The sequence below is a fragment of the Saccopteryx bilineata genome, chromosome 2 (assembly GCF_036850765.1).
Source record: "Saccopteryx bilineata isolate mSacBil1 chromosome 2, mSacBil1_pri_phased_curated, whole genome shotgun sequence".
NCBI classification, from domain to species: domain Eukaryota; kingdom Metazoa; phylum Chordata; class Mammalia; order Chiroptera; family Emballonuridae; genus Saccopteryx; species Saccopteryx bilineata.
In genome coordinates this window covers 380,200,901-380,228,889 of record NC_089491.1, presented here as the reverse complement: position 1 = coordinate 380,228,889, position 27,989 = coordinate 380,200,901, and the positions used below count along the sequence as shown (strand labels likewise).

The 27,989-nt window shown below is 44.3% G+C and overlaps 1 protein-coding gene across 2 annotated transcripts in view; it reads left to right on the top strand.

The window, feature by feature from the left end:
- Positions 1 to 27,989, top strand: part of CA10 (carbonic anhydrase 10) — a 488,258-nt gene that overhangs the window by 184,942 nt on the left and 275,327 nt on the right. For both annotated transcript variants that reach the window (XM_066263991.1, XM_066263990.1), the window contains exon 4: positions 12,157 to 12,299. In XM_066263991.1, coding sequence (XP_066120088.1) covers positions 12,157 to 12,299 — 143 coding nt within the window. The remainder of the gene's footprint in view (positions 1 to 12,156; positions 12,300 to 27,989) is intronic.

Below are 27,989 nucleotides of genomic sequence, written 5' to 3'. Positions count from 1 at the left end.
CTGAAAAATGCAACCCAACCACAGTTCAGTCTGTTAGGAGCTGTCACAGGGAGCAGGAGTCCAGGAAAAGTCCACATCCAGGAAAAGTCCGCATGGCACTGGAATTGTTTTCACCATTCTATACTTTGTAGCTCATGTCCAAGTCCCAATGACCATTGCTTCTAGCTGGGAATGGTCCAGGTAGACTGGAAAAGCCATTTGCAGCATGCGTGGATATGGAGCTTCTGTTCTCCTCTGCCTGGAGAAATGAGACCAGGTTGCTTTTCCCTGGAGCTCTACGACTGTGGTATGGTAGAGAGAACCTTGGGATACACTAAGCTGGGTGGCAAAGGTAGATTCATAAAAAAGTTGGCAAAAGGGGGAAAAAGAGCTCTAAATTAGGAGTAGGTCCCAGCCTGAAATATGAGTGGGGCATTGAGGTAGGAGGAATAAAGGAAACACTATATATTAAGCAAAGCAGCAGCAAATAGGACTATCAACACCCACAACAGAGATCTTTGAGGGAAGAATAAAAAATCTGACTATTCAGGCAAAACATAGTTAAGAGGCCCTTGTGCAAATGAGATCAGTTTACCTGCTTCTTGAAAGAAATACCCTAGGCTCGTCCACAGTGTCATAGATGGGGCCGACGGCCCTGGGCACCTTCAGCCTTCAGTGGCAAACCCCAGCTTTCTGGGCAAGGTTAGGTCATAGGTGGCTGGAGCAGGGCTGGAAGAGACTGAACCCTCCCTTAGAGGAGCGAGGGGGAAGCCTACCTTCCAGTGTCCCTGTTTCCTCACAGCAGAGGCATGTAATCCTGGCAGGCTTTAGCTCAATGACCTTCCTTTCCACTATTGAAGCAGGACCAGATGGCATCCTATGAGACCCCTTTGGGGCATTGGAGCCTTTAAGGGCGTATCCTAAAAGCTGGTAGTTCCCCTGATCTCTGTTGGTCTTTTTCTGCCTCTAGGTATTTTAAAAGCCATGCTCAGAAGATCTCACTGAGGGATTTGAGGATCCCCATCTGTTTATATAAATCTTTTCCATATATCTGGAGCTATTTGGGAAAAGACAAAACAGTGTTATTAGCTGGATCTAATAAAGAAGGTAGTAGTTTGCAGGCGAAAAAGATTTGGTGTCTCCTATTCATCAGCATTCCAAAGAAATGTAAATTTTTTTTTAAGTAAAAAACATGATATGGTAGACCTGTAGGAGTTCCAGGATATGACTACCCCCTCTTGAATTTTTTTTTAAATTGACCTTAAAATGTTTGCTGAGTACACTTTAATAATGCCTTAACTTTAAAGATTGTAAGCATGACAAAATACAGTAAATGCTTTTGCTCCATATGCAGGAGCATTTTCAGTTTAGCCAGTTTAGGAAACCCAATAATAGAACAATGCATACAGACAATGAGCTATAATATGCTTAGCAGCCTCTCCTGTTCTGACAGAGGTTACTATAAATCCAGAATATGTATCCACTGTAACATGGACATAGGACTGTTTGCCAAATGAAGGTATATGAGTAACATCCATCTGCCAAAGTTGTCCTGATAGGGGTCCTTGAGGGTTAACTCCAAATGAAGGGGCAGATTGTAGTATAGGACCCCTTGGACAGGATTTCCCAATCTGCCGTGCTGCTTCCCGAGATAGTTGAAACTGTTTACACCGGGCTGCAGCGTTCTAGTGATGAATAGTATGAGACTGACTTGCTCGGTCTGTCATGGTTGCTCCATATAATTTTCTTTTGGGTAGCTTGATCAACAAGGGCATTCCTAGGCCCTGGCCGGTTGGCTCAGTGGTAGAGCATTGGCCTGGTGTGCAGGATTCCCGGGTTCGATTCCCAGTCAGAGCACACAGGAGAAGCGCCCCTCTACTTCTCCACCCCTCCCCCTCTCCTTCCTCTCTGTCTCTCTCTTCCCCTCCCGCAGCCAAGGCTCCATTGGAGCAAAGCCACCCCGGGTACTAAGGATGGCCCCATGGCCTCTGCCTCAGGTGCTAGAATGGCTCTGTTTGCAACAGAGCAACACCCCAGATGGGCAGAGCATTTCCCCCTGGTAGGCATGCCAGGTGGATCCTGGTCAGGTGCACGTGGGAGTCTGTCTGACTGCCTCCCCATTTCCATCTTCAGAAAAATACAAAAATAAGTAAATAAAAGAAAAAATACAACCAAAAAAAAAAAAAAGAAAAGAAAAGAGAGAGAGAGGAAAAAAAAGGACATTCCCTTGTGCTAAAGCTCCAGAGAGCATGGAGTGAGCTTGAGTATGTCCTATGAAACATGGAGCTCTATGTTGACATATAAGTCTTTGAAGAAGGAGGAACTGCTGAAATAGTTCATCAGCATTTGTCCCTAAGACAGCAGTCTTTATAGTGGAAACACCATAAGTAAATATTTGCTGTCTGTCTATAGATTAAAGGGGGAATATGGCAAATGCTGAAAAGCCATGATCTTTGTGCCCCTCCCTTCCCCCAACCCCCTCCCTCTCCTCCCCCACCCTGTAACCCCAACACTGTTGTCCATGTCTCTGAGTCTCATCTTTATGTCCCACCTATGTATGGAATCATACAGTTCTTAGTTTTTTCTGAATTACTTCTTTTGCTCAGTGTAATGTTATCAAAGCCCATCCATGTTGTTGTAAAAGATCCTATGTCATCATTTCTTATGGCTGAATAGTATTCTATAGTGTGTGTGTGTGTGTGTGCGCGCGCGCGTGTGTGTGTGTATGTATGTGTGTGTGTGTGTGTGTGTATATCAGAGCTTTTTAATCCACTGTATATATATATATACAGTGGATATATATATATGTGTGTGTGTATATATATATATATATCAGAGCTTTTTAATCCACTCGTCCACTGATGGACACTTGGGCTGTTTCCAGATCTTTGCTATTGTGAACAATGCTGCCATAAACATGGGGGTGCATTTCTTCTTTTCAAACAGTGCTATGGTGTTCTTGGGGTATATTCCTAACAGTGGTATAGCTGGGTCAAAAGGCAGTTCGATTTTTAACTTCTTGAGGAATCTCCATACTGTTTTCCACAGTGGCTTCACCAGTCTGCATTCCCACCAGCAGTGCAGGAGGGTTCCCTTTTCTCCACATCCTCGCCAGCACTTATTCTGTGTTATTTTATTGATGAGCACCATTCTGACTGGTGTGAGGTGATATCTCATTGTGGTTTTAATTTGCATTTCTCTAATCATTAATGATGTTGAACATTTTTTCATATGCCTATTGGCCATCTGTGTGTCTTCTTTGGAGAAGTGTCTATTCATAGCTTTGCACATTGTTTAACATGTTCACACATGTGCATTACTTTGTTTTAAAGAGAGGAACTGACCTCAAATTCAAATTCTTTAACTTACTGGCCACGCAACCTTGAAACATCACATAATCTCATTTAGTCTTGTTCTTCTCTGTACAATAAGGATGATATGATTTGACAGAATTGGGGGGAGGTTATGCAACGTTAAGACATGTCAGGTTCCTAGCACAGAGTTCATTAAATGATGGGTGATCAGCAAAGGAACACTTCCCCTTCCTTCCTTTCTCTTTCCCTCAGTTGATGTGTTTTTAGGGCTACAAGCCAGTCACCACATTGGCACCACGCAAACCAGGAGGATGAAGCTGCCATCCAAACATAGAATCCAACAACTTCCGGAATCTAAATGGAAATGATTTTCATTGGAGTTAAAACCATCATGGAGCTAAAAACCCATATCACTGCTCTTTCCTTCCATTCATCCAGACATTGAGAGTTATAGATCCAAAAAATAATTGCACATGGCTCATTAAAAGTATGAAATTAAGTGGCCAACCCTATAACCTAGACTGCTCCCTGCTCCGAACCCAGGTTGTATGGGCATCCGAAAGCTGCTCTCCTCCCGCTCCTGCCTGGATCCTTGACCCATTTCATCTCTGGAATACTATGGTGATGAAATCACAGTGTTGGTGGCCACATCATTCGCCAACATTCTCCTCACTCAACTCCTTCCCCAACATTTGTTTGTTATAGAAACAACATTGGGCCAGAGCTTTTATAAACATATACTCACTTAATCTTCCCAACAAGATCATCTTCCCAATCTGTCCATCTCCATTTTATAGATGGAGAAACAAGGTTATAGAAGTTTAACCACCTGCTCAAGGTGAAAATATGGTAGCTCATGGTCTTTATCCTGCACTGTGATCACTCTCCAAGGTGGAGACGTCCGAAGACCCAGTGGCTTAAATTCCTCCTACATAACAGTTACTCAGCGATGATTGGCTAGAAACTGCATGTCTGTCCACATGAGGAGGCACTTTAGTCTTTTAACTGGTTATAAGACTTTTATGTCTTGCAGCCTGGGGTCAAGCTTTCAAGCTGAACTCAACTGTCTCCTCTACTAGGAAGGCTTAACCCTAGCACTGGATAAAAGGATCAGGGTCCCCCCTCTGTGTGTAATTCTTAAGATGCACACACGTTCATTAAAACACTTATCATGTTTTGTCATGACTATTTGTTAGCTTGCCCATCTTCCCAATATACAGGGTGTCCACGAGAGTGTGGCCATTTTTATATGGTTTATTTGAAATGTTCTTTTAATTTTTTTTTAGAAAAATGTACAAATTAACGATTGTGTGTTAAATAGGATATCTGCACCCCCTTCAATGTCCCAAGTGAGAGAATGGGAGCCCTAGTTAGCAGCGGGAGAAGAATTCAGCAGTAATGGAGTTATTCCGAGCCAAGTCCCCTGTGAAATAAATCCGAAATCCGAAAGGGGTCAAAAGCCTGCAGCAGTGGGTATTTTAAACATGTTCATTAATAATGACTCAAAGTGGGGATTTATTACAGTTGAGAAAAAGGAAAGAGACAGTAAATCAGCATTGGTGAGGAAAAGAGGAAGGGAAAGATATGAGCTCTAACTCAAAATGTATTCATGTGCTTTATAACTCTAAAGGAGAGATTGCTAGATTGAAGTGGAAGACTTTATTTGTGAGATTAAATTCACTGCGGATATGGTTTATGCCAGTGTTCATTTTCCCAACTTTCATTTGCTTTCCTTTGGCCAAAGTTGGGGACTTAGTTTATTGCTTGAAAGCCAGAATAGATTGCCTTAGCTGTCTCTTCACGAAAATAGTCCTTGCTTCAGACGATGACTTACAAAGCACTACTAGTTGGATCCTAGGAACCTGCTATTTTATTGGCACATATGTTGAAGAGAATAGTTTTTAAAATATTCAATTAGTTCTGCCTTTGAGACAGAATTTAAACAAACCCAAAGCAATAGGATTAAATTTACATAAAATTCAACCGTTGCCCGGGAACCAATTCTTTTCCCACTCAGACTAACTCCAGGGATAATCAAGCTCTTTCCTGGCTGCCTTCCAGCCCAAGCAGATACATGCTTTTAATTCATAAATCAGGCCAATGTAGTTCCTTGCCTAAAACTCTCAACCCTTTCTAATCCATCAGAGTACAATGCAAACGGCTCCCTGTGGCCCGCAGAGCTCTGCACACCTGTCTTCGGTTTACCTGGCCAACCTCATCTCCTCCCACTTTTCTTCTCATCTGGTTGGTTCATCAGGTTCAAGGTAACTGGCTTCTTCTCGGTTCCTTCGAACACGTCAAGCTCTTCTCTGCCAAGAACCACTCCTCAGTGCTGCCCTGGACATCTCTTACCCTGCCACTATTCAAGCAAGACGCCTCTCAGTCCTTTTAGGGTGTCCTAGATGTCACTTCCAGAGAAAGTATCCTTGACCATTCTACCTGGGTTATCTCCCCCATCCATGCTTTATTCTGTCATTTATTACATTCTTCATTGTCTCTTCAGCATGCTTACTGGGAGTCCTAATTACATAGATATACACGGGTAAACTCGGAGATAGAGAATACCTCCCCTATTCCCCGCTAGACTACAAGACCCATGAGAGCGGGAACCATGTGTGTTCCATTCAGGAAATATTTGCTGAGTGAATTATCAGTGTCAAGCCTGGTGCATCACAGACTGTGTCACTGAACACTTTTTAATTGAATCTGTCTTGTCTCCATAGAATTTAGCACGTGCATAAAAGCTACATAAATTAATTCCAGGGAGTGCTGAACTCCCTGTCCTCAACAGCGTGGTCTATGCAAATTTTGCCAAAATGACAAATGACAACAACAGATGAATAAGAAGGGTGCCTGAAAGCCTAGGCTGACTTTGGGGCATCTTCTCTAGGATAAAAAAATGTCATCAAGGCAAATTTTAGCTCTGAGGATCAAACTGGAGTCCTCTGGTACCTTGCTCTCCCGACCAATTTCTGATCTGGAGAAGAACTGTTGTGTTTTTGTCTGGGGTTGCCATGATGTGTTAATAAACTGAACTCGAGCTGCTTTGTTCAGTGTTGAACAAGCGGCTGATAGGTTTTGCTTCGGGTTTTCCAAAGCTCATGTTTTAAGCAGCTGAAATCACAGTCTCTGAGCCTCTTTCATAGTTCAGTGGACCCAGAGCCAAAGGGACCATGTGGGATTTATGGTTTAGGGGAGCTCTGACAACATTGTCATGGGAAAATGTTTTGGCAAGACAGCTGTGATGCAGCCGTTCAGTGCCATTGTTTAGACTCTGTGAAAATTAATTTGCAAAAAGATCCAAGTCTGTTCTGTTCTGGTTTGCATGTAAAATAGAAGATTGTGTGAAGAGGACGCCGGGGGTGATCCCTTGCAAACATTTTCAGACTAGTTTTCCGTTCACTGGTTAGGTTCTCACTCGGTTTTACTTTATTTACATTGACTTTTTTTTTCCCTCAACAATAAGTTGTATCAGTCAAGACAGAAATGGGCATGGCATTAGCGAACTAGCCACGATAGGTGTTGCTTTTTTAAAAATGACAAGAAGTTGGAAATTTTGACTTACTGGGATAGCCAGGAAAACTAAGAAAAAAATAATTCGACAACAATTGTCTAAATTTGGAAGTAGAAGCAGTGCCTTCGCTTTCTGTAATGGCACCTCTGTCCCCTGGAGGGGATGGAGGGGGTTGGGAAACCGGAAGGATCGATCCTAAGTATCAGGATCCTGGGGATAAGCCGGAATTCTGCACAAACTCAGACAGAGTGTTTCTTGCTCTAAATCTTGAAGCCTCGGTTCACGTGTTCAGCCTCGCTCCACACGTAAAGCCTGCTGGCTCTCTCCCATGCCCTCCTGTTCTCACAGCCTTCTTCCTGCAACACTTCCCGAGAACCTAGGCTACACCCCATCTGCAGACCTCTTCCTGGTCCACTTGGCACCTGAGGTCCCTAGACTACCTTTACATCTTATTTATTGTCCTGACCCTTCACACTGACTCTGAGAGCACTGACCTCTCTCGTCTGGGCTAGAACCTTGTCCATTGCCGCTGACCCCAGCACACGGCCCCTGGCTCAGCCCGCTGGGAGCCGCCATTCCCAGCAGATCTCCACGGGGACCTCCTCCTGCAGATGAGACCCGGACACATCCTCCCTGGCCCGAGTGAAAGCCCTGTTCCTATCCAGCCCAAGTTCTAGAGCTTTTTTAAACAATCTTAATTTGTATTCGGGATAGTTGACATTTAAAGCAGTTTGGTTTGAATCATTTTAAGTAGAAAATAGGCACGAATGCTACTTACCCTTGATTTGCCCAAAGAAAAAAATGGTAGTAAAAGTCTTCCAGTGACTGTAGCAGTGATCTGAAACTCTGTGCCAATAATGGTCTGCTCTTGTGTGGAGCCTGCTGGGGAGGGAAGGGTTTAGAGCAGCGGGGTGTGGTGGACACTAGGAATCTTGAGGCCTGTGCCTTACTCTGGCCTTCCCTGGCCCCACCTGGCTGGGCGGTCTAAGGTGGAGGACTCTATCCTCAGCCTTTCCAGCCCCAGTTTCATGTTTTCATTCAGATCAGGTGATCTCTAAGGTGGCTCCTAATATATTTCTGAAAAAGACTATTCATTTCTGGCTGATGGCATAGTCAGTGATCCAGTAGAAGATGAATTTCGATCACCTCTTTAAGGGTGGAACTGACGAGGGACACAGCTGAGTAGGGGCGAGTGTTTCTCAGTCATTCCTGAAGTGGCTGACCAGGTGCCTCGAACCAGACTCGTCGGCCTTGACCATGAAGTGGGGATGTAAAACCCGGACACTGTTTGTCAAAAAGAGTGCCGTGCCCAGTAAAAGCCAAGGCAGATGTTCACATAAAGTTCTTGCATAAAGTTTGTGTTTTAGTGGGGGTACTTGGGGGGGGTGAAGTTTCCTAAAGAGGCGTGGCAGTGTCTGCCTACCCACGCTGCCATATAACAGCAGTCTCGCAATCCGTTTACGGGGTTGGAATTATTTTTGTTAATGGTTTTCATGGGAGTAGATGAAATGCAATGCACACCAGATGTAGCTTAGTTCATCACGCAGCTGCTCTCTCAGGAAGGCCCCCCAGACATTGTAGATGGCCTGATTGCCAATGAGATTATTGTCTTGCAGAGTTTTAAAGATAAAAGGGGTTGTATTCATTCTTATTCTGGCGATAGCAAATATTCACAATTTAGCAGCTTAAAACAACACAGATGTATTGTCCCACAGTTCTGGAGGTGAGATGTCCAAAATGAGTCGCGTGGGGTTAAAATCAGAGTCTGTTGGCCAGTGTTCCTTCTGGAAGCTTCAGGGAAGAAGCTGTTGCTTTGCCCATGGCAGTTTCCAGAAGCCACCTGTATTTCTTGGCTCCTGTCCCCTTCCTTCATCTCTAAATCCAGTGTCTTTGGTCCTCTCTGATCTCTCTCTTCATCCTTAAATCTTTCTTCCCTATCTCTGACCTCCCTCACCTGTCTCTTAAAAAAAAAGAAGAAGAAGACTTTTGTGATGATATTGGACCCACCCAAATAATCCAAGATAATCTATTCATCTCAGGATCCCTAGCCTAATCATTTCTGCAAAGTACCTTTTACTACTAAGGTAACGTTCACAGGTTCTGGAGTTAGGATGTTGGCAACTTTGAGGGGGGATGCTGTTATTCTACCTACCGCAAAGGCCATAGAGAGCCAACAGGGCCTCAGAGACCAATGACTTATCTAAAGTCATACAGCTGATCTGTGGCAGGGCCATGACTGTATTGTCCCTGACACCCTCTCATTTGTCATCATTATGTGTATCACTGACATGCCCAGATGGATGCTTTACTTTCATAATAAACTCCAAATGATTGAGGAAGAAATATAATATTAAGTCAATGATTTTAATAGTGCACCTTAGAGAAGACAGAAGTTATAAATATTTTGCTTTTTTGTTTTGTTTTGTTTTTGTTTTTTAGTGAGATGAGGAGAGATAGTGAGGCAGACTTCCACATGCGCCCTGACCAGGATCAACCCAGAAACCCCCATCTAAAGCCAATGCTCAAATCAACCAAGCTATTTTTAGTGCCTGAGGCTGCCACTTGGACACACGAGCTATCCTCAGTGACCCTGGCCTATGCTCAAACCAATCAAGCCAATGGCTGTAGGAGGAGAAGAAGGATAGAAGGGGAAGAAGGAAGGAGAGAGAAGCCAATGGTCACTTCTCCTGTGGGTCCTGACCAGAAATTTAACCCAGTACATCCATGTACCAGGCCGATACTCTATCCACTGAATCAACCACTCAGGGCCTAGAAGTTATATATTTTTAAAAATAATTTCTAATGCAAATGTTTTCCTAATTATGATTATTTTTCTAGGGTGTAGTGCCTTCTAAAGATGTTAATTGACTTGCAATGATAATGTAGTTAAGAGATGATTGGTAATGAGAGTTCCAAGAACACACGTGTATATGTTCTCTCTACTCTTCCTCCCACTCCTCTTTGTCCCTCTGTAACTGACCATTGCCGCCATTTTGAAAATCAGTTATGACTGGAAAGCCATTTCAAACTCTTTTTTTTAAATTATTATTTATTGATTGATTTGAGAGAGAGAGAGAGAAGTAGTCACATATTGTTCCCCCAGGTGTGCATTCATTGACTGCTTCCCATATGTGCCCTGACCAAGGATCAAACCCTCAACCTTGGAGTCTCCAGACAACGCTCCAACTGACTGAGCAAACCCACCAGGGCTGCCAATACAAACTCTTAACTAAAAGGAGTAAAGTCACCAGAGGCATACTGGGACGGGTTAAACCAAATCGGGTGTTTGCCATCTTTCACAATGAAGCCCGTATTTTGGTGCAGAAATGTTCTCCTGCCTGACCTGTGGTGGCGCAGTGGATAAAGCGTCAACCTAGAAACACTGAGGTTGCCGGTTCAAAACCCTGGGCTTGCCTGGTCAAGGCACATATGGGAGTTGATGCTTCCTGCTCCTCCCCCTTCTCTCTCTCTCTCTCTCTCTCTCTCAATCTCTCTCTCTCTCTATCTATCTCCCCCCTCCTCTCTAAAATGAATAAATAAATAAAAATTAAAAAAAAAAAAAAGAAATGTTCTCCTAAGAATCCAAGGAACTCATTTTTAACTTTCCTTGTCTGCCCAACAGTGGCCTGTAACATACAAAAGGTCCATAGAATTTTTTATTTAGATGGGATTAGACATACCAATTCTTTTTGTGGCTTACAGGTCTCTTACACAGTATTGTTAGCAAGTGTTTACAGACTCCTCTTTTGCCTTAGTTTCTCCATCCATGACATAGCAGCAAAGATAGCTGCTGTAACTTAAAGGCCGTATTCAATTTGAGGTCCCGAGAGGGGCAGGCACATTTGAGAGGTTTTGCATTGATCTTTTGGCTCATCCTCTGGAGGAATCACTCCCTGGCCCCATTTTCACTGCTTCAGGGTCTGGTTCCCCCATCTAGAGTTTCATAAAACATGCCACTTACCCTCACACCCCTCCTCCCAGTGTGGTCCTTGTTCTTCTGTGTCCTGCCTTCCTGACAATTCAGCATAACCCAGGGCTGGACACGCAACACGAGTTCACGGTGCTGCTGATGGATACTGTGGATGGATGAGTGGATGACAGTTAAATAATCTCAAGGCATGTGGAGAAAACATGGACCCACAACCTCTAGGAAGATGCTGAGCAGGGCTGGAAAAGGCTGAAGAGATAGTCTCTGATCTTCATGAGCATAAAATTAGTAGGTTAGCTTACTCTTGCTCTGCTAACTTTCTGTGTGTGTGTGTGTGTGTGTGTGTGTGTGTGTGTGTGTGTGTGTGTGTGTTTCTGAAGCTGGAAACGGGGAGGCAGACAGACTCCCGCATGCGCCCGACCGGGATCCACCTGGCATGCCCACCAGGGAGCGATGCTCTGCCCATCTGGGGTGTCACTCTGTTGCAACCAGAGCCATTCTAGCTCCTGAGGCAGAGGCCACAGAGCCATCCTCAGCGCCCGGGCCAACTTTGCTCCAGGGGAGCCTTGGCTGCGGGAGGGGAAGAGAGAGACAGAGAGGAAGGAGAGGGGGAGGGGTGGAGAAGCAGATGGGCACTTCTCCTGTGTGCCCTGGCTGGGAATCGAACCTGGGACTCCTGCACGCCAGGCCAACACTCTACCACTGAGCCAACCGGAAATTGCCATTGAAATTTATTTTAATAGATGTCTTAATGTGACACTGAAGATGAGCAGAGCTTCCCTTTGGAGAGTTTCACTCAGCACTCATGTCATTGTTTTTTTCTGCCTATCCAATGATCAGACTCTTCAGCCACTGATCCATTAGGTTAATGACATAGTGCTGACTAACCAAAGTCAAGTTGCCAAAATCTTGTCTAGCATTGATTGAGGGTCATTACAACAATTTATTCTCTCAGCTTGATCTTGAAACACCCAGGTTACCACCTTGTATATGTTGAATGCCACTTTCTGCTCTATAGGACAAGGTTGATTTTTCACATTGTTCCTACCAAATGGGCTAGCAGAGCATCAACTCAAGAATTGCTAAATATTCAGTGTTCCTCAGACATGTTGCAAGTATGCTGTGGTTGGACTACATTCCCTTCCCACTGAGGCATTAATGCTAACTGTACTCATCAAAGGGGCCATAGGATGAGCAGGTCTGAAATAAGAAAATCTGATATTAATGGTTATGAAGGTAGGATTTAGAGAAATTGACAGAGTCGGGCCAGGAAAGTACCATAGATGGCAACATGGGTGGCCATCTCCGTGAATGGGCAACATTGGGTGACTCTGATTTGACCGCTTTTGCACCATAGTTCTTTCTGTGTTGTTCCCCAACCTTCCCCCCAGCCTGACTCTATCATTTCCTTTCGTCTCTAGTTCCTTCTTTCTGGGGATTGGTGAACTCGGCTTGGAACCTTTGCTCTGTGGGGAAACGGCAGTCGCCAGTCAACATAGAGACCAGTCACATGATCTTCGACCCCTTTCTGACGCCCCTTCGCATCAACACTGGGGGCAGGAAGGTAAGCAGCCACTTCTTTCCCTGGTGACACCGAGGATGGGGTGGGGGGACGCTGATTCTGAAAGCCAGTCCTCCGAGCCTCCGCCTCCGTCTCCGTGATGCGTTTGTCTTCTCACCAGGAATGCTACCGCAGACCTCAGGCCGACTGCCAACAAACATTGTCATATCTGAATTGTGCTTTTTCTCCCTAGCTGGTCAAACCCTCCTGTTTCTAATTACTTTGTGCCCCCTGCAGGTTGCCTGAGGGTCTATCCCTTGATACCCCATGAAGGTCAGAACTCAGGGTTGCCTCCTCTGTATATCATACTGGGAAAGTCTGGTTTTTCCGAGAAACGTCTTGACTGGGGCTTTTTTTAATCTAAACAAAATAAAATAAAACTGTTAACAAAAGTAAAATCTGACGTTTATCATCCTAGAAGGAAAAACAAAAATCATCCTAGATGATTTATATAAAAATCAATCACTCAGCCTCCTCGAAGCACCTTGCGGGTTAAGAAGCCTACCTCTGCACAGAAATGCTGAGCTGTGCTGTGTGGCTCTCACACAGACATCCCTCTTCTTCGCCCCCTCCCCCAGGCTGGGCTCCTCCTTAATTTGCAGAAGGCCATTACATCCATGGGGTCTTCTCGTTGCTGGAATCTCGCGTTGCTTTGGCTGGTTCATTTCTGTTTGGAAAACTTTTGCTGTTGAGTAGAGTGTTTAAGGTGGAAAGAAAACAGCACACACAGAGAAAATTGTGTTTGAAGGTGATTTAGCTGTTGGGAACTCAAGAGGAATGGAAAATCATTTGTGAGCAAGAAATGGAGGTTACGATTATAGACTTTTGTTACCACCGGCAGCTGGTTCTTCAGGGCTTGGGGTCCTGGGGCTCTGCTCTCTCCTCCATTCACGCAGTGCGGTCATGTTTCTTAGCACAATGTTTGTAAGTCCTTTTTCCCTTCTGATACATTGGAGGATATATATCTATATATAAATCTAATGACTAATCAAAGTGTTGCTAGTGACTTTGACTCAGGTCACAAGGCAGGTTATAACAGAGCTTGTGTGTGACTAAAAACTATTTAGCTATGTTGTATTTGCGTGCTGTTTTAAATATGACTTGGGAGGCGTTTCTAGAGTGATGTCCTATGTGTATGTAGCTGATGTGGTTTATTGCTCTAATTCCACAGAAAACTAACCTAGCCTAACTGTTCCATTTTCAGTTTTATTTTCACCAACCCTGGAAGGCACTTGATGTGGGTTCTGCATACACCTCCATCTACAAAAGGGGATCGTTCAAATTAAGTCATGAGGATGGATAAGGTCACTGACCAGTATTTAAGAAGGGCAGGTCGCAGCCTTAACGAAATACTCAATTATTCCTTCTTTCTTAGAGAGGGTGATGGAGGGAATAATTGTATCCCAGGCAAAGGGAGAAGCCTGAAGCAGAATGCGGGCTGGTGACTAACGTCCAGAAATCGTTGGAAAGATGTGCGACAAGGCTGAGACGCAGAGGCCAAAAGGGAGGTGGTGGGACCTGTGGATGGAAGAGGAAGGCAAAGACCAGATCCTGAGGGCGTGATGGGTCTTTTTCCTAGGAGTTATGGCACGTATTTAAAGTATTGTTAGGTGAAGGGGATAATGAGAGTGCGATGGGAAAGGTAGCAAGCTAACAGAAATAATAAATAGATAATTTTCACTTTCCAATAGGCCATCATAGAGGAAAATGTTAATGTGAAAGAAAAAATAAAAAACCTAATATCAAGACAGCTTCTCCCTAACGTTTATTGGGAAAGAAGGGACTGAGAGACAGCCTGGTGTTAAAAATCACTCTTGCCTGACCTGTGGTGGCGCAGTGGATAAAGCGTCGACCTGGAAATGCTGAGGTCGCCGGTTCGAAACCCTGGGCTTACCTGGTCAAGGCACATATGCGAGTTGATGCTTCCAGCTTCTCCCCCTTCTCTCTCTCTGTTTCTCTCTCTGTCTCCTCTCTAAAAATGAATAAATAAAATTTCAAAAAAAAATCACTCTTGTTTTGTTTTGATATTTTTTGTTGTTGACAAGTGATTTTTTTTTTTTAATTCTCAATTCCGTAAAGAGTACCCGATCCAAGTCAATTTTCAAACGCACTGGAGTTTGGAATTTTGGAAACATTTACTTTTGACCGTGTAAATGTTTATATCTAGCATGATTTGTGTTGTCAGCTGTTTGAAAAGCTGAGGACTTGTCTGATGGGTCCCTTTGCATCTGTGAAAGGTAGAAAAGGAAACACCAAGGGCAGTCGGAGAAAATAACTGGTAATGAAATGTCTCAGCTTGATAGACAGTAGCGAAAACACTGTGAGGAACTAAAGCCCTCCCTGCAACACAGGGAGGCTTCGTAGACTTCGGCAAGGTGCCACCTTCTGAAGTCTGAGGTCAGGTGGGTATCAGCATGCTCCCTGCATCCCAGTCATTATGTGTTTTACGTCGCATTTTTATGCATGAGCATTATCCCTGTCTCTGTGTAAATGCTTCTTAATCGCAGACCCATGCAGCAGCTCTGCCGCCGTCCCTGACGGGTGTCACTGAGTTTGTTTCAACGTGTTTGACCCGGCATAGGCTCGGATGATGAATTAAGGGCTTTTCTTAGCATGATCGAGGGCTGAATTCAACCTCAACACAAGAATGCAAAGAATAATAATAGATGAGAATCAAAAGATGTCATGTCATGCTTATAATAGAGGATATTCATTTTACTCGAGCACTGAGATTTATTTTTTACCTTTTAAGTTGCTTGTTTTCAGTGGTAGATTTTAAGCAGCGTTTGGGATTTTTTTTTAAAGGAAAGTATTTTTTATCCAGTTCATATCTTACAGAGCCTTCCAGAGTCCCCTGTGTCAGATGTGAACTGGATATAAAATCCAAAATAATTGTAATTTGCAAACGGCTCTCCCTTTGGTTGGTTTGAATGTGAGTTAAGAATTCTACCTTAGAACCAGTCTCCCATCCTTGACACCATTAAACTTAACTTCTAGTAGTCTACATATATTTTTTTAATCTTGGGTCTAATTAATCTATTCTAGATAAAGCTATTAAATCAACTCAGAAATCAAAAGAGAGCAGGTAAAGATAATTCTTCCTTCATGGTCTCAGTTCATTTAAAGTTTCTCTATACGTGAAATTAGATTGCGACGTAACTGCTGCTTTAAGCTCACTTTAAGCCAGACTGTTTTAAAGATAGAGGCTCTTGTTAGTGATTGCACTTGTACAGATATCCACCTGTTTTGATCTTCCTTGTTTTTTTCCTCAAGGGGAGTGGCTATGGTATGTTTGAGCATTGATTTTCATGTGCCAGTCACAGGCTTCTTGTTGATTTGAAAGTATAAGATAGGATGAGACTATTTTCCCCCAGTAAAATAAATGAATAGCCTCCCTTGATGATTTTGGGGTACACTAATTCCTCTAGATAGTTGACTGGAGCATCCCTGATACAAGAGGGTGCAGGAGCATTGTGGGTTAAGAGGCGAGTGTAGCTCTCATGGAGGAGATGTGGTTCATAGATAACCTCTCTGCTGATCTGAAATATCTAAAAGAAGAAAAAAACATAGTAAGACTGAATCTAAAATCACTTGCTGATTCTACCATTTTAACAAAAAATTGGTTTGGCATCCATCCTTGTCTTTTGGCTCTTTTAATAAAATGAACATCTGAATATTTAATGACATAGGAATTGCTGATGGTATGTTAAATGTTAACAGTAGCATCGAAAATCAGCCACTTACTATTTACAACACTATGGATGGTCCTAGGGGTAGGACCATGAAATAAGTCAGACAGAGAAAGACAAGACAAACACCATATAATTTCCCTTATCGGTGGAATCTAAAGAACAAAATAAACGAACAAACAAAATAGAAAGAAGCTCACAGAGACAGAGAGCAGACTGATGGTTGCCAGAGGGAGGGGTTGAGGGGCTGGATGACAAAGTGAAGGGATGAACAAGTACAAGGCAGTTACAGAACAGTCGTGGGATGTAAGTACAGCACAGGGAATAGAGCCGGTAATAGTGTAGTAACCATGTGTGGTGCCCTGTGGGTACTGGAAATTTTGGGGGACCTTTGTGGAGCACACAATTGCCTAACCACTATGTCGTACACCTGAAACTAATGTTGACTGTAAACTGTAATAGAAAAATAAAATAAAAAAAAATAAAAATTAACTCATCCACTTAATCCCAATTTTGTTTAAAAAGTGATATGCAGCCTGACCTGTGGTGCGCAGTGGATAAAGCGTCGACCTGGAAATGCTGAGGTCGCCAGTTCGAAACCCTGAGCTTGCCTGGTCAAGGCACATATGGGAGTTGATGCTTCCAGCTCCTCCCCCCTTCTCTCTCTCTCTCCTCTCTCTCCCTCTCTGTCTCTCTCTCTCCCTCTCTCTGTCCTCTCTAAAAATGAATAAATAAAATAAATTTAAAAAAAATAAAAATTATTTTTAAAAAATAAAATAAAATAAAAAATGATATGCATAGAAAAGAGACCAGGATTAGGGTACTCTTTTTTCTTTCTACTTTTCTAAAGTTTCTAGACTTCTACAGCAACCTTGCATTAATTTAATAATCTGAAAAGCACTTATTGTATCTTAAGTTCTGTCTACATTTTAGGCAAAAATATACTTAGAGCTGGTAAATACGGTAGGTAGAATAATGCCCTCTCCTAAAGACATCCACATCCTGATCCCCAGGCTCTGTAACGTTGCAAGAGGGTCAGAGTCAGAGTGATGGCTGTGCCACAAGCCAAGGAATGCGAGCAACCCCTAGAAGGTGCTGAGAACAACACAGCGGATTCTTCCCTCCAGCCTCCAGGAGCACAGCTCCGCCAAAACCTCGACTTGATCTCAGCAAAACTGATATCTGACTTCTGACTTCCAGACTGTTAAGATGACACCTTCAGTGAGGGAAGTAGTCCGCTCAGTGCCACCCACTGGGATGGAGCTGGGGAATGAAGACCCCAACTGCCGTTGCTCCCCTCTCCTGCCGGGCTGCCTTTGGAGAGAAGTCAGAGACCAAGCAAGCCTGTAGATTGAGTTTGTGTAAACCAGCCTCCAGGCCACAGAGCAAGGTGAAGGTGGTCCCGAGGGGGCAAACAGGAGACACCCAGCACAAGGCTCTTATCAACATGACAATTTCCACATTTCCCATGAACTGAGTAAAAGGCAATGAAACACATCATCGCCTATTGAATTAGGTACAAGTAGTTAGTTAGCTGACCATCAAAACTCTTTCCATATGGCCCCCAACCTTCTTTGCAGAGCCTTACTCCCCTCACACTTTATGCAAACCTTTTTCTTCCTTCAAATTAGATGTCTATCACCTTTGGCAGTGACCTATGCTTTGACCACAAGCATACTCACCACCTGACGTGCCCCCTTATTACTAGTCAGTCATTAAGCTGCCAATGCTACCTACCCCGTGAAACCCCCACTGATCTCTTCTTAACTTCTTAAGTACCTTATTTATATTACTTTTAGGACCTGGAACTGTAGTTTTATTCGCCTTCTCTTCCCCTGACTTAGATTAAGAGCTCCTCAAGATAAATGTCCTTTTATATTTTTATTCTATATCCCTGGAGTTATCTATGGTCGTGCTGGTTGATTTGAATTGAACCAAGATTAGCCTTGGTTACCAAGGAAAGGGTTATTGTGCAATTAGTCAAAAGTTGCATTGAGTTAAGGTGGGAAAAATATAAGCCGGTCCCATGATGAGAAAAGTAACCTTGCTATCAACAGAATCTGTCACCAGAAACTAATTTGCAGGCGTTGTAGTGCTTTTCCTAAAACACGGTTGAAATACTAAGCTGGGAGAAAAATAAGGAATGTGAATTGGTTTGTGGCTTAAAATGTTATCACTTCTCTATGTTCAAATTTCCCCAAGAACCTGATAGCACAATAAATCGTTGCAATTCATGGCATGTGTACATTGTTATGTTTGGAAACCTTTTATGAGCAAGGCATTTATGTTATATTAAGGGGAAAAGAATAGAGATACAAATGTTATGTGGCAAGAACTGATTTAAATAACTATTTGAGATTATAGTAGACTAGATACAAAGGAAGCAGTGAAATGATTAATTAGAAAATCAATTGATTTGGCATTAATTTTCCTGCGGGTAAGAAGTTGGGTTGGTCGACCAGGCTTTATGGAGGGTGTGGAATATGAGCTGCCATGGGAAGGCAGGTAGAATGAAATCCCATTTGCAGGAGAGACTTTTCATCTTAGATGTTCTGGCTCTACAGCTGCGATGGAAGCAAATGGCAAAGATAGATCTCGTTTGTCTTCTAAACATGTTGCTATGAGGCTGGTTTTTATTGGGTTGCCAATACTAAACTTCCACAGGAAGTATTCTTGCCCATTGGGAACTCATTAGCGTTCTTTAAGTACCAGGCACGGGTCTTTTTACATGAAAACTTGGGGATGGAAATGGTACATAGAATCATATGTGTGTTTGTGGGACCAAGTAGATCTTTAACAGCTGGTGAAGAAGTGAATGCAACTCTTACTTATCTGTATTTTGTGGCTTGATAAACGTCTTGACTCACCATATTGCTAATATCCTTTCTCAAAAGAACGCAGGACAGAGTCTTTCATTCGGATGTAATTCTAACCAACAAGGAGGAGCCGCTGAGGGACGTGGACAGGACCATATAACTCTGGCAGGTAGCCTGACCTGTGGTGGCGCAGTGAATAAAGCGTTGACCCGGAATGCTCAGGTCACCTGTTCAAAATCCTGGGCTTGCCTGGTCAAGGCATATATGATGCTTCCTGCTCCTCCCCCCTTTCTCTCTCTCTCTCTCTCTCCTTCTCTCTCTCTCTCTCTCATTCTCTCTCCTCTCTAAAATGAATAAATAAATAAAAATTTAAAAAAAAACTCTGGCAGATATTAGAGGTGTCATCTTAAAAAATGCAGTAGCCAAGGTTAAAAAAACAAAGAAGTGTCAGACACGGCTCCTACGCCTTCAAAAGGCAGATGTTTGAAACATCGTAGTTAAACTAGAGACGGTCTCATTGCCTCATTGAAGGGAACTCTAGAGGCCCGGGAAGCTCTTTAAAGTGAAACGATGGTAATACAATTACAAATGAGGTACCAGAAAAAGGAACTGGTAGAGGCTACAGATAGGTCTGTGGTTGCCCAGGGAGCTTTCCGAGCGATAATGTTTTTAAATGGCAAGGAAGAGACCTGAGCAAAAGGGCCTGTAGCCAAGGGACAGGACGAAAGGGGGAGTCATCGGTAAAGGTGGCTGCAGAGAAAACAAGGCTGAGAATGAGTGGAGACTTCGCTGTGACAAGGTCCTTTAAAATAATGATTAGAGAAGTAGGGAGATTAAGACCACGTCGGCCTCCATTTGAGGGAGGAGAGATGTCCATAGATGTTCTGCTTTGGGCTCAAATTTTAGCTCTACCACTGAGCACCTGGCAACAATGGGCCTAATCTCTCTGAGCTTCGGTTTCCTCCTGTGTGGAGGGAGATCCTAGTCGCGCCCCCCTCACAGGGCTGCGGTGGAGGGAATGAGATGAAATAATGCACTTACTTGCCAGGCTGGAAAGCAATAGGCCAGTGATTGGCCGAGAAGGAAATGCTCCTCCGTGATTGGCTACTATCTTAGTCCACCCGGGCTGCTGAAACAAACTAGCACAAAAGAGGCAGCTTATCAAGAATGTAAGTATCTTTCTCACAGTTTTGGAGACTGGGAAGTCTAAAACTGAGGCACCAGCCTACCCGCATTCGGGTGAGGGCCACTTCCGGTTCACAGCTAAAGACTTCTCATTCTCCTCCCATGATGGAAGGGTCCAGGGAGCTCTATGGGGGGCTACGTCTATAAGGGCCCTGATCACGAAGGCCCTCCCCAAAGCCCCATCTGCTGATGCTGCCACCTTGGGGATTAGCATTTGAACACATGTATTTGGGGGAGACACAAACGTGTAGACTGTGCGTGGCAACTACCACCAGGGACGTTGTTGCCGTTAGCAAGAAAACACAGCTCCCCCCTGAGTTTCTCTGTTGAAGAGACTGATCCTCACGTTGGAGTCAGTAACATATGTGCTGAGAGATGAGGTGGTTGCAATTCTTTGGATGACAGAATTAGAATTCAGAACCACTGTGCTAGTTTCCCAGTCCGAAAGGCTAAAATTCAGTAGGCCTAAAGGTAAAGCTTTGCTCCCAGGTATAAATTTATAAAAAGCTGCACAGATTCAGCCAGGCTAGATGTCCTGTATAATCACTACATGTGTGAAAGCGGAGGGATTTCATGGTTAATGTGCTTGGGATGAGTACATAGCACAGGCAAGATGCCAAGAGAGGAACTCAGCCCGATTTCCTAGTACAACATAAGGTCCTGCGTCCGTGATCAGTGAGGTCGTTGTCTGCAGTGACCCGCACGGAGAAGACAGGGTCTGAGATGCTACAGTCAGATCCTCGGTGCCCATGGTCAGACTCACTAATGAGAAAGCCACACAGACAGTGAAATACACAAGGAGAGAAACAAGGTAGTGTTGAAAAGAACTAACTGTTCTGTATTCTGTCTGAAAGGGAAATATTGTAAGGTGCAATTACAGGTGCCTGGGCTGCCTCAGACTCAGGACTAGCCCTGGTGTCTGCAAATGGCTTGTCTCAGACTTCATTTCAAAGTAAGAACTGGGGCTCTGTGAGAGGTGGGTGTTGTCCATGTGTTTTTCGTTGAGAACCCCTCCAGGAAAAGAGTTCTGGCAGTCACCGAAGGCCACACGAGACTAAGAACAAGCTCGAGCATTAAGCGAGAGCCTCTATGTGACCTGGGAATCCCTTTCCAAGCTAGAGACTCCCTGATGCTCTATGAGCGGTGGTTACATAGGACACGAGGAATATATTTGTTTGAGGCTGACCCGGCAATGCAAATTTAACTAGCAAATAAACCTTCCTAAGGAAAACTCCCTTTTTCTTCCATTCAGTTTATTGGGGTGACACTGGTTAACATATAATTATATAGGTTTCAGGTGCCCAATTATATACCATATCTCTGTACACTATCCTCTGTGTTTACTCTCCCAAGTCAAGTCTTTGTCCATCAACATTTATTACCCCATACCCTCCCCCACCTTCCCCTCCCCTGCAATCACCCCACTGTTGTCTGTGCCCATGAAGAGTATTTTTTTGTATTTTTTGCTCAGTCCCTCTACACCCCCATACCTCCCCCATGCCTCCTGACAGCTGTTAGCCCAAGTACCCATCAGAAGATGAATAGATAAAAAGCTGGGGTAAGCCCTGGCCAGTTGGCTCAGCGGAGGAGCGTCAGCCTGGCGTGTGGAAGTCCCAGGTTTGATTTCCAGCCAGGGCACACAGGAGAAGCGCCCATCTGCATCTCCACCCCTCCCCCTCTCCTTCCTCTCTGTCTCTCTCTTCCCCTCCCGCAGCTAAAGCTCCATTTGGAGCAAAGTTGACCCCCAGGCACTGAGGACAGCTCCATGGCCTCTGACTCAGGTGCTAGAATGGCTCTGGTGGTGAAGGAGTGGTGACCCAGATGGGCAGAGCATCGCCCCCTGGTGGGCTTCCCGGGATCCCTGTCAGGCGCATGCGGGAGTCTGACTGCCTCGTGGCTTCTAACTTCAGAAAAATACCAAAAAAAAAAAAAAAAAAAAAAAAAAGCTATGGTAGATTTACACAGTGGAATACTACGTGGCCAAAAAATGAAGGAAACCTTGCCTTTTCCAACAGTAATGGATGGACCCGGAGAGCATTGTGCTAAGTGAAATAAGCCAGTCAGAGAAAAACAAGCACCAAATGATTTCACCCATATGTGGAATCTAATGAACAAAATGAACTAACAAGCAAAATAGAGACAGGAAAAGTCCTTAAACCCTGAGCATGGGTTTGGAAAAAACTTTTCTCCTCCTTCCCATCCTCTGTTCAAGTTATTCCTCCAAGTTTCACATCCAGGCTTCTTTCTCCATTAGGATATTTGGTTCTGAGTGGCTAGAATGGAAGACTCAGGGCAAAATGAATGTTACAAGAAAGGACTTAGATTAAAGATAAAAAATGAGGCCAAGGTAATTGTGTTTGTGCTCAGAGCAGAGCTTTTTGCAGGCACTGGAAGGTTTCGGTGCCTAGCGTTGGAAAGTGATGAATAAGTAACAAAAGGCGAAAGAGTTAGAGATGCCGTCTCCTAGGCTGGGAGAGAGCTTCGGAACAGAGGCGTTCCGCGGTTGGCGCCAGGTCTTCGTGCACCACTGCCTAGCTCAGCTCGGGGTTGAGGATTACTCACTGTCTTGGCCCAGCTCCTTGTGATGTGTACCCCTTGACATCACCCAGAGAAAAAATCAATGCGGAGTCATTAGCCGAGTCTCCCAAGGAAATACCTGGATGTTGCCTTTTAGTATTTTATAAATGTATCTGGTTCTTTCTCATTTGTTCCTCCTCTGGTGAGTATTAGAAAGTCTTTGCTTTCCTTTCCTGCTTCTTGGTCCTTTTCTCTCTCTCTCTCTCTCTCTCTCTCTCTCTCTCTCTCCTCTCTGCATTTTCCTTCCTCTTCTCCATCTCTCTGGCTTTCCTCCCTTTTCCAATCTTTCTCTGTCCCTCTTCTCTCTCCCTTTTCCCTTTCCCTTTCCCTCTTTTCTCCTTCACCCTTTCCCTTGCCTTATCCCCTGGTCCTGAGTCACACAACTGACGAACCTGTGTCCTCTCTCTTCTGCATCAGAGTGGGATGGGTTCTCCCCTCCTGTATGCTTGAGAAAGACTGATAATTGTGTGGTTTGGGTAACAATACAAAGTGAGAGAAAATTCAGGTTATTCCAAGCCCAGTTTGTATAAGAGAATACAGGGAGAATGAACTCGTGTTGCTTGATGAATGTATAAGCAGATGAACGCCTGGAAGGAAGAGTTTCTTTCAGGAATCTTGTGAGGTGTGTATCTGTAACGTGGTAGCCCCTTCGTTTTCTGGCTACATGATTCCGCAAATGAAACTAACGGGCATTTTACAAATGTATTGCACTTTAGGAAATAGACAGAAAACATCTTATTCACAGACCCTTCTTGCATCCATCTATATCTAGGGGAGAAAAGGGAAAGATGTGGTCTAGCTTTTACAGACGTCTTCCCAGCGAGCCTTTTCCGCAGGCATTCCGGCACAAATGTCCCCATCGCAATCAAGGTGATAAAACTGGTGGAGCATCCTAGGTGATGTAGCAACAAGTACACACCCAGGAGAAATTCTGAACCAACAAAGCCAGAACTCTAGAGGCTCTGATTTCCATCATTGCTAGAAATCGGGTTGCTTTGGTCTAAAAATAAAAATAAAAATAAAAATAAACGATAGCTTTCTCATCACCCCAGGGGGAAGAAAATGAAGGAGCTTCTGTTTGCAGGCCTTAAGAACATGCTAATTTGCTTCTAATTTCTGTCTTTCTGAGACAAAAGAGCCAGATTAAAACTGAAAAACTGGAATCAATACTACGATGTGGGGGAGTCTCTGCATCATAAACAGTTGAGCATCTGGACAACCCCCAGACTTCTCATTTATTCTCATGAAAATTAAATGCCGTATCAATGCAGCTTTATTAATATTGTATGAAAGACTAAGAGTACCTAAAATAATCAATTCATGTCTTTCCAGTATCTCCTATTTTCACCCTTTTAGGATGTAGGTGTCCTAACCCTTTCTTCTGTAGCATACTAGGGCCGGATCCAGACTGTGAGTAACGTCCAGATTAGTCCGTTCATCTCCCCATTTCCCTCCCCTCCCCGCCCCTAAGTTGCAGCTACGTAGGATTGAATAAGTCTAGGGATCTAATGTACCGCATGGTGCTTATCGTTAATAAAATTGTACTGAACGCTGGAAACTTGCTCAGAGAGTAGATTTCAGGCCCTCTCACCGTTACTACCACCAACAAAATAACAGGAGCTGTGCGAGGAGGTGGCTTTTGTTAATTAGCTTGACTGCCGTCGTCCTTTTACTATGGATTTATATGGGTATGCACGTCAGATCATCCCGTTGTAGACTTTAAATGCATGCAGCACTTATTAAAATTTTAAATAAATAGATACAAATGTGGAAGGTTGCCTGGTTCAGCCTGACAGCCGTCTTTCTCATGCAGTCAACGCTGCCCGTTCAGTCAGCTGTTGCCATCGGTTTCGGTTGGCATTGCCCATGTCATGTTCCGAAGAGACTCTTCTGTTTTTACCAGATCTGCACCAGATGTGACACCTACTGTGACATTTGTCAGTTCTGGTCCTTCGTCCTGAAACACACATACTCTGACCATCAACAAAAAATATTTCGATGTGATGTCATACGATGGAGGTGCACGATCTATGTTTCACCAACACGTGAAAACACACACTCCCACTCGGTGTGATGCGCCGTGCTCGATAGAAACCTATCAGATTAGCAGCGTTTCACCCGCTGAAAATATTTTTTCTCCTGCCTTTGTACATAAACACATTTCGCAGCACGTCTAAAAAGCAGAGATTTTTTTCCTTAATTAGCATTCCCATCCGAAACATTCAGAACATATTTCTTTATTTTTTTTAATTGGGAAAAAGCCGCTCTTCTTTTAATTTCTTAGCCAAATAGCTCTTTCCACTAATTTCTCAATATAAGCCACATGCCTTACTTGTGCTTTGGTGAAGAGAGGAAACACACATGTGTACCATGTTGCTATTGGATGCTCATTTGCTAGCTGGTCTTAAATATAGAAATCAACTCAGCGTTTGGTGGCTTCCATAGTATGATACTTATTCTGAGCTTGACAAACTCGGAAAGAATAAGATTTTGGCACAATGATCAGATCAAAATAAGTGTTGCATCCCCCTTTTAGGGTCTGATGCTCTCCAAGCCCAGGTTCAGAGCCTGAGGCAGGAGGTCTTGTGTCAAGGGTTTGCTGAGGAAGTATGGTCAAGAGAAAGCCTCAGAGGGACAGGACGCACAGGGCAGGGGGAGAAGTTCAGCAAAGATGTGGGTTCAGGGGGAGTCCAGCTGGAGGCCGATTCCATAGAGAACTCTAGAGCACGATGAGCACCTGCAGCCAGCCCACCCTCCGCCCCGAGAGGCCGAGGAGGCAGCCTCGGAGGGCTGAGAGCTCCTGGCATTCCCGGGCAGGGCCCCTCTTGTGCAGTGGTGTACTGAGAAGCTGCTCCCTCTGCCTTTCAAGAGCCCGTGTGTGTATCTCTTCCCGAGATCTCTGCGTTCATTAACGTCTAGCTGATAACTTGAAACCCACCTGGGTAGGAGTGTTCCACCGCAGAAATCTGCAAAGGTACACCCCGGGGTTTCTTTTCCTGGAGAGTTGTTTGATGAGCATTTATTTACAAGCACACCACAGTGTTTGCAGGCCCAGGGCCATTCCCAGGAGGAGGGTGAGCTGATTGCCCGACAGAGGCTTGGACACCTGTCCACTGGCCCAGAAAAGGGGATCCGGGTAGACTCCCAGCAGCCTCTGGGGTAGCTGGTGTTGAAGACCAAGTCCGAGTTTTGTTACAAGTTTTCCTATGGGAATGACTCCCGTGACCATGGTTTGGTCTCCTAAAGTATCCTTCAGACAGAACTGACTGTGCCCTGTGTCCTGAGCCCCACCCCACTCCCAGCTCAGTTGCCACTGACTGGGGAGGAGGGGAAGCACAGAAGTGACTCTGTGGGGACTCAGACTTCCCTTACCGTCACCCTAATTCTCCTACTGCATCTTCTTGACTTGCTTGCCTCTCGTAAGCCTATATTCCTCCTAATCACATATTTGCAAAGGCAAGGCTGGCTTCTGGGTACAGCTTTTGCCCAATGCCTTGGCCGTCACAAAGCAACGTTTTCAACATCTTTTCCCACTGATGCCATCACTGCTCCAGAACTGGGGACGCCCTTGTCTCCTTCACAACCCTAGCCCCTGCACCAGCTCCTGTCCATGGCGCTGTGTTTGCAGCAGCGTAGCGTACAACGCTAAACAGGCACCATAGGTACGATTAAAGTCCAAAGGGAGGAGCTTTTAGGTTTTTCCCAGTAAGGGATCGTTCTTCAACACATTGCCTTTTAAGGATTATATTGAAGTTTCTGAATCCAAAAGGTAAAGAGTCAGGGGGAAAAAAAATTCTAAATAGGAATGAGGAGAAAGCCCTGTGCTCGACAGTCTCGCGTCCACGCTGCTCCATCAATTCGAAGTCTTACTAGCATTTTTCTCAGGAGTGTAATATACGACAACCGCCAAGCTTTCCTTTTGCGATTACAAAAAGGACAGATACTGGAGTGAGCCATATTTCAGCTCTGCGGAGATATAAAAAATGAACTGCTCAAAATGGCCCAGGAGGAATGAATAGCAATAAGACATCAATGTCATCTGTATACTGATTTGTGATGAATTTCCAAAGGGCTTAATGGTGTGATGCTATGATCTATAGAGGCTTCCTGAAAGTTAATAACTGTAAGTTACCCACTAGGTAGAAGGTATCGGGGAGACTTAACAATCACATATAGTATACAAATAAGTAATTTCACTCATACTGCATGGTCACAGTTCCCTGTGTCCCGTATGGAGACCTTCTATGATTAGAAATATAAAATTAGAAGGATTGTAAAAACGTGAGAAAGTCAAATGTTATTACACAAACACCCATAATGATACATTTGGGAAGGCCTTTCATTTTCCTTCTACTTGGGACCCATATAGCTGACGGGAGAAGTATGTGCGTTGATCACCTTTTAGAGGTGAGTGAACAACACCCACAGTCCTTTGATGCAGATTCAAGTGGGAGACACAAAATCAATTTGCAGGGACATATCGTCTTTGCCAGTAACCACGTGGTCTTGTATGTCCCCCATCGATGCTGTGCTTAAAGCATCGGCAGATAGAAGGCACAGGATCTTGAATAATGGTGGCCCCTTTCCACCCACCCGCTGTCTGTGTTCCTTCAGCCCTCTAATTCTCACGGCTGTGGCGGACAGATTCTGCTTTAGCAGCAAAGTGCATGGCATACAGAAAGTCCTCGATTAATGTTTACTGAATGAAATGATAAATAGATGAGGGGGAGGGGGGACAAGCCCCGGATCCTGGAATCACAAGTAGATGGCAAAGAAGAGAAAGGAACTAAATATATTGAGGACCTCTATTTACACATACATCTTTAATCTCGTTTAATTTCCCAAACGACCTGAGATGGTCAGCGGTGTGGCAGCCCAGGAAGCTGAAAAGTACAGGCATTAAACAATGCTCCTGGGGTTACAGGGATGAGAAGCGAATGCGCGGAGTGTTATCCATCTCGGGTCATCAGGCCGCAGCGCTGTGTGCCTTTCCAGAAGGTTGCTCTGAAGCTGAAGGCGGAAGAAGTCTTTTCCATCTGTATCAAGGGTTTAGGAAGAAGAGGGCACGGGATCGGAAGAGCCCCGACCTTCTGTTTTCTTTTCTTTGGCATAATTTGAAAGCCTGAGGGAAGAGAGTGCCCCCTGCCGGGTTTGCCTCTCCGCAGTCTCTTTGTTCGGCTGAGCACTATGCGTCTTGTGTCCTTCGAGGCGGGGCCATAGGATAGTTCTCCGCTCTGTTCTCTGCCTGCCTCCACTGTCTTCCCTGGCAAGGTGGCAAAGCACACACCCCATGTTGTTTCTGAATGGACAGTTAATTTTCCTGCATCTTCCATTAAAAAAAAATACCACATAAAATGCCCGGGACAGTTATTGGCCTCACACACCCGGTCTGGCAGCTGTAGAGTCAGGGGATAGACACACAGTTT